General features: G+C 40.7%; 1 protein-coding gene across 1 annotated transcript in view; it reads left to right on the forward strand.

The window, feature by feature from the left end:
• NPC1 (NPC intracellular cholesterol transporter 1) overlaps positions 1 to 7,352 on the forward strand; it is a 49,758-nt gene that overhangs the window by 15,630 nt on the left and 26,776 nt on the right. Inside the window, exons 5-6 of the mRNA XM_007448620.1 lie at positions 6,413 to 6,580; positions 7,146 to 7,342. Of these exons, the coding sequence (XP_007448682.1) occupies positions 6,413 to 6,580; positions 7,146 to 7,342 (365 nt within the window). The remainder of the gene's footprint in view (positions 1 to 6,412; positions 6,581 to 7,145; positions 7,343 to 7,352) is intronic.

Here is a 7,352-nt window from a genome sequence, read left to right on the forward strand (position 1 = left end):
TAGTTGATAAATGGAGTGAGAAATTAATTATTCATCTAATTTTTATTTTTGATTAACAAAGTAAAAATCCTAACGTTGGAAATTTTTAGAAGTAAGTATAGAATGTCTTTATGACTTTAAGGTAAGAAAGGATTCTAGACAAGAGAGGAAAAGCAGAAACCAGAAGTGAAAGGATTTATAAATACAGATAATTAACATCTGTAGCAATCAGTGAAGTGCAGATTAAAACAGTGAGCTACTATTTCACATATCAGATTGGCACAGATTTAAAAATTGGTCAATTCGAAATATTGGTGAGGATGTAGAGGCAGAGGAATGCTAATGTACTACTCCACTGGCAACTGTAACTTGGTGTGAGTGTTTGAAAACCATTTGAAAAATAGTTTTGCAATACCTGGTAAACTTGAAGATCAATATACCCTCACTGCAGAAATTCCACTTAGAGGTGCCTACCTTAGAGAAACTCTTAATGCATGTAAGGAGGGAGAACCATATAAAAACGTTCATTGTAGCATTTCTGTGATCATGAAAAATTGGAGACATCGAGAGAATGAGAAGACAAGCACAGGCAGGGAGAAAATATTTGCAAAAGACATAATCTCATAAAGGACTGTTACCCAAAATATATGAAGAATTCTTAAAACTCAACGATAAGGAAGTGAACGACTTGATTGAAAAGTGGACAAGAGACCTGAACAGACACCTTACCAAAGAAGATACATGAATAGCAGATAAGCATATGAAAAGATGTTCAACATCATATGTCATTAGGGAATTCTAAATTAAAACAACAACGAGGGACTTCACCGGTGGCACAGTGATTAAGAATCCGCCTGCCAATGCAGGGGACACGGGTTCAATCCCTGGTCCGGGAAGATCCCACATGTCTTGGGGCAACTAAGCCCACGCGCCACAATTACCGAGCCTGTGCTCTAGAGCCTGCGTGCCACAACTGCTGAAACCCACGTGCTCTAGGGCCTGTGTGCTGCAGCTGCTGAGCCATGTGCTGCAACTACTGAAGCTCGTGCACCTAGAGCCCATGCTCTGCAACAAGAGAAGCCTGCGCACCGCAACGAAGAGTAGCCCCCATTCGCCGCAACTAGAGAAAGTCTGCACACAGCAATGAAGACCCAGCGCAGCCGCAAAAAAAACCCAAAAAACAATGAGGTACCACTACACACCTATTAGAATGGCCAAAATCCAAAACCCTGACACCCCCAAGTGCTAGCGAAGATGTGGAGCCACGGGAACTCTCATTCATTGCTGCTGGGAATGCAAAATGGTGCAGCCACTTTGGAAGACAATTTGGCAACTTCTTAGAAAATGAAAAATATTCTTTTTTTAACATCTTTATTGGAGTATAATTGCCTTACAGTGTTGTGTTAGTTTCTGCTGTATAACAAAGTGAACCAGTTATATGTATACTGAAAAACATTCTTATCACACATTCTAGTAATCATGCTCCTTGGTTTTCACCCAAAAGAGTTGAAAACACATATCCACATGAAAACCCATACGTGGATGTTTGTAGCAGCTTTATGCATAACTGCCAAATGTGGAAGCAACCAATAATGTCTTTCAGTAGGTGAATGGAGAAACCGTGGTACCTCCAGACAACAGAATATTATTCAGCGCTGAAAAGAAACAAGCTATCAAGCCATGGAGAGACATGGAGGAACCTTAAGTGCATGTTACTAAGTGAAAGAAGCCAACCTGAAAAGACTACATACTGTGTGATTCCAACTCTCTGACACTTTGGAAAAGGCAAAACTATGGAGACTGTAAAAAGATCAGGGGTTGGGGACAGGGAGAGACGAATAGGTGGAGCACAGGGATTATTAGGGCAGTAAAACTAATAGTTGATACTATAATGGCGGATGTGTGTCATTATATGTTTGCCAAAACTCTAAAGAATGTACAATACCTAGAGTCAACTGTAACATAAACTGTGGTCTTTGGGCGAATATGATGGCAGTGTAGATTCATCGTGTAACAGATGCACAACTCTGGTGCTGCTGATAGTGGGGAGGTTGTGCTTATGTAGAGGCAGTGGTTATATGGGAACCCTCTGTGCTCTCTGCTCAGTTTTACTGTGAACCTAAAACTGCTCTAAAAAATAAAGGCCATTTTAAAAAAAACATTGGAGACACTAAATGCTAATTAAGAGGAGAACAGATCAGTATACTGGAGCATAGTCATAGTCTGTTATGTTAAAATGGATGAATTAGGATTGTGTCAGTCACGTGAATGACACTTAAAAATACTGACTGAAAGTAACAGAACATATGTAGTATGTTTATATTAAACAGTACTACATATTTATGGATACAATATATCATAAAAGTACACAAACGTGCATGGGAAAAATAAACATCAAACTCAGGATTGTGATTACCTTGGGGAAGGGGGGATGCCCATAGGAAGGGATAGTGAGGGAGCTTCAGCTATATCTATAATGTGTTTTTGTTAATGTTGAGGCAAATGTTGTAAAATAGAAAGATCGGTAGAGGTGGGTGGCAAGTACATGGCAAGTACATGAGAATCCATATTTTTCGTATCCTTGAAATATTTGATAAATTAAAACCTGAAAACCAAATGGTTAGCTGGAAGATATGAGGGAATTACTCAGAAAACAGCATAGAGAGATAAAGTTCTGGAAATCATTAAAAGTGACATATGGGGGTAAGAGAGCTGGGGAGAGACAGTAAGCAAAAGGATAATGGCTGGGGATTTTCCAGAATGGATGAGGGATGAAGCTTCAGACTTAGGAAAAGAAAATGAATCCTTAAACCAGATAAATTAAGAAGAAATAGAATAGGGGCTTACCTGGCAGTCCAGTGGTTAAGACTCCTTGTTTCTACCGCAGGGGGTGTGGGTTTCATCCTTGGTTGCAGAACTAAGATCCCACGTACTGCATGGTGTGGCCAAAAAAAAAAGAATATATATATAAATCAGTTGTATTTCTATACACTTGAAATGGACAATCTGAAAGTGAAATTAAAAAAAAATTCCATTTACAGTAGTATCAAAAAGAATAAAATATTTAGGAATAAATTTAACAAAAAAAGTGTGAAACATATTCTAAAAGCTAAAGAACATTATTAAAAGAAATTAAAGAGGATCTTTATAAATGGAAAGGCATCTGTGTTCATAGATCAAAGACTTAATATTGTTATAAGATGGCAGTACTCCCCAAATTGATCTACAGAGCCAGTGCAATCCCTATCAGAATCCCAACTGACTTCTTTGTAGAAATGGACAGGCTGATTTTTAAATTCACATGAAATTACAGGGGACCCAGAATAGCCAAAACGATCCTAAAAAAGAAGAACAAAATAGGAGGAATCACACTTCCCAGTTTCAAAATTTACTAAGCAACCAGTGGAAATCAAGATGGTATGGTACTGGTGTAAGGATAGACATACAAAGAAATGAGACAGAATTGACAATAATCCCATACATCTATGGTCATCTGATTTTTGACAAGGGTGTCAAGACCATTCAATGGGGGAAAGAATAGTCTGCAACAAGTGGTCTTGGACAACTGGATAGCCACATGCAAAAGAACAAAGTTGTACCCTTACCTCACACCATATACAAAAATTAACTTAAAACGTTTGCAGCAACATGGATGGACGCATTATGCTAAGTGAAAGAAGTCAGACAAAATTAAATACTGTATGATCTCACTTATATATGTGGGATCTAAAAAATACAACAAACTAGTGAATATAACAAAAAAGGAGACTCAGATATAGAGAACAAACTAGTGGTTACCAGTGGCGGGGGCGGGCAGCATATAAACCTGGGGGAGTGGGAGGTACAAAATATTGGGTATAAGGTAGACTCGGAGATGTACTGTACAACATGAGGAATATAGCCAGTATTTTGCAGTAACTTTAAATGGAGTGTAACCTTTAAAAATTGCATTTAAAAACTTAAAATGGATCAAAGACCTAAATGTAAGAGCTAAAACTAGAAAACACTTAGAAGAAAACATCAGGATTAAAAATTTAAAAAAACCCAAAAAACGTCAAGATAAATCTTCATGACCTCAGATTTGGCAATGAATTCTTAGATATGACAGCAAAAACATGAGCAAACAAAAGGAAGAAATAGATATCTTGGACTTGATCAGAATAAAAAACTTGGGCTTCCCTGGTGGCGCAGTGGTTGGGAGTCTGCCTGCTGATGCAGGGCACACAGGTTCGTGCCCCGGTCCGGGAAGATCCCACATGCCGCGGAGCGGCTGGGCCCGTGAGCCATGGCCGCTGAGCCTGCACGTCCGCAGCCTGTGCTCTGCAATGGGAGAGGCCACAACAGTGAGGGGCCCGCGTACCGCAAAATAAATAAATAAATAAATTAATTAAATAATTTGTGCTTCGAAGAACACCATCAAAAAGAGGCGAAAACAATATTTGCAAATCATTTTTTTTTTTTTTTTTTTTTGCGGTATGCGGGCCTCTCACTGTTGTGGCCTTTCCCCTTTGTGAGCCAAGGCTCACTGTTGTGGCCTCTCCCATTGCGGAGCACAGGCTCCGGACGCGCAGGCTCAGCGGCCATGGCTCACGGGCCCAGCCGCTCCACAGCATGTGGGATCTTCCCGGACAGGGACACGAACCCGCGTCCCCTGCATCGGCAGGCGGACTCTCAACCACTGCGCCACCGGGGAAGCCCTGCAAATCATATATTTAATAAAGGATTTGTATCTAGAATATACAAAGATTTCTAACAACTCAATAAGTAGATAACCCAATTTAAAAATGGGCAAACGATCTGAGTAAACATTTCTCCAATATGTTATACAAATGGTCAATAAGCTCATGAAAAGATGCTTGAGATCATTAGTCATCAAGGAAATGCAAATCAAAACCACAATGAGGTACCGCTTCACACCCACTAGGGTGGCTAGAATCGAAAAGATAACAAATGTTGGCGGGGATGTAGAGAAACTAGAACCTTCATACACTGCTGGTGGGGATGTAAAATGGTGCAGTCACTTTGGAAAACAGTCTGGCAGTTCCTGAAACAATTAAACATAGAGTTACCATATGACCCAGCAATTCCACTCACAAGAGAAATGAAAACATATGTTCATAATAGGTGGAAACAACGAAGATATCCATCAACTGATACATAGATAAACAAAATGTGGTACATCCATACGATGCAATATTATTTGACCATGAAAAGGAATGAAATATGGATCCATGCTGCAACATGGATGGACCTTGAAAACATCATGCTAAGTGGTAGAAGCCAGTCAAAAGACTATATATTATATGCTTACATTTATATGAAATGTCCAAAATAGGCAAATCTATAGAGACAAAAGTAGATGAATGGTTGCTTAGGGCTTGAGGGGATGGGGAAATAAGGGAGCATTAGTTAAAGATACCAGGTTTCTTTTTTTAAGGTGATGAAAGTGTTTTAAAATTGACTGTGGTGGTGATTGCCCATATCTATGAATATGCTGGCAGCCATTAGATTTTAACTTTAGATTGGTGAATTGTATGGTATGTGAATTATATCAATAAAGCTATTTAAAAAAGGAATCCATACCTAAATATAGCTCATAAAAACTATAAAATTCCAAAGACAAATATCAAGTAGAGAAAAGATAGAAATCACTTCAAAGCAAGTAGAGAAAAGATAGAAATCACTTCAAAAGAATGACAGTTGGAGATTTTCTAACCAGCAATGATAGAGGCCTGAAGGCAATGGAATGTTCATAGTTCTAAAGAAGCTGCTATCGCTCTAGCTAAATTGTCTTTCAAGATTGAGGATAAAACCAATGAATTTATAAGTATCTCCTTAAAGTTTAGGGGAAGAAGGTCCTGGGAAGTTTCTAACAAGCAGGGACTGGTAATTGAACATTAAGATAGGACCCATTACCACCGCTTCCTTATGTGCAACATGTCATTGACATTCTTATTTCGTGTGTTGTCTTTATGCATACTAAAATAAAACCCAAAAAGAGAGTGGTATTAGGGTCATTCACATGTGAAGTCTGTCCGAAACCAATTTTTACCCTGGAAGTGCCATCATTCTCTAGCTGTAGAGTTTCCTGAAACCAGCTTTGCTGGCTGAAGAGGTCCTTAGCTTCTCCTTGCTCGGCCTTCAGTATGCTGTTGCATGCACTGGGGGTGATACTGGGATGACGTAAGCCTTTCCTGTCTTTGACTTTTAAGTTGCTTGGAATCTGGCCTGATGTTACTTGTAGGGTGACAAGCTGGTTTCAGAGGTGACCTCCATTCCCGCCCTTAGTGTTTACTGTCCCGAGTCCCAGCCCACGGCTCCCGCTTGCAGTGTGTCTGGATTTCCAAGGTCACGTGTGAGAGGCCTCCGGTAAGATCTCATCTGGTAAATTAAAGCAGCGCGGCTTCAGTCTTTTCCCTTACTCCCCTCCCAGCCATGTACAATGCCTGCAGGGACGTGGAGGCCCCCTCGAGTAACGAGAAAGCCCTGGGGCTGCTGTGCGGGAAGGAGGCCGAAGCCTGCAACGCCACCAACTGGATCGAGTACATGTTCAACAAGAACAACGGCCAGGCGCCTTTCACCATCACGCCCATCTTTTCAGGTGGGGATGAAGACCTCCACATTTGGTGTATTGTACTTAGGATTTTTTTAAAGCCCAGGAACCTTAACCTGCAGTAGGAAGTTAAATTCAGATCACTAGGTCCTAGAGTTTCCTCCAGCGAGAGAGGTAACTAGAGCATTTATCCTGTCCCCGGTTGGTTAGGGGCTGGGCATGGGAGTGGAGATAGAAGAATTGCCTTCAGGTGTTGCTACAGAATTGAAGGAATAAGCTGTTTTTTAAAAAAAGTTTTTTCAAAAGCTCTGCCATAGCGTTAGACTAGCTCCTCAGTGGAGATAAAACTTGATTGAAGGTTTACCGTGGAATGTGGTGGACTTGGATCTCGGTGGCAAACCCTATGCCCAGTTATTGAGGTTAACTTAAAATTTTACAGGACTAAGCAGCAAAACATAACTTGATCACCCAGAAACCTCCAGTCCTTTTTATTCTTCCATTTGTGTTACTTTCAGTGTGCTTATCATTGGGTTTAAATATAATTTAATACAAGCCTTGTAGTGTTTGCTTTTTTTTAAATGGAGATTCTCACTCAACACAATCCTTCCCACAGATCTTCCAGCTCATGAGATGGAGCCCATGAACAATGCCACCAAGGGCTGTGATGAGTCCGTGGATGAGGTCACGGGGCCCTGCAGCTGCCAGGACTGCTCCATCGTCTGTGGGCCCAAGCCCCAGCCCCCAGCCCCTCCTGTTCCCTGGAGAATCCTGGGTCTGGACGCCATGTACGTCATCATGTGGAGCACCTACATGGCATTCC

This window comes from Lipotes vexillifer, unplaced genomic scaffold, assembly GCF_000442215.2.
Source record: "Lipotes vexillifer unplaced genomic scaffold, Lipotes_vexillifer_v1.1 scaffold168, whole genome shotgun sequence".
NCBI classification, from domain to species: Eukaryota; Metazoa; Chordata; class Mammalia; order Artiodactyla; family Lipotidae; genus Lipotes; species Lipotes vexillifer.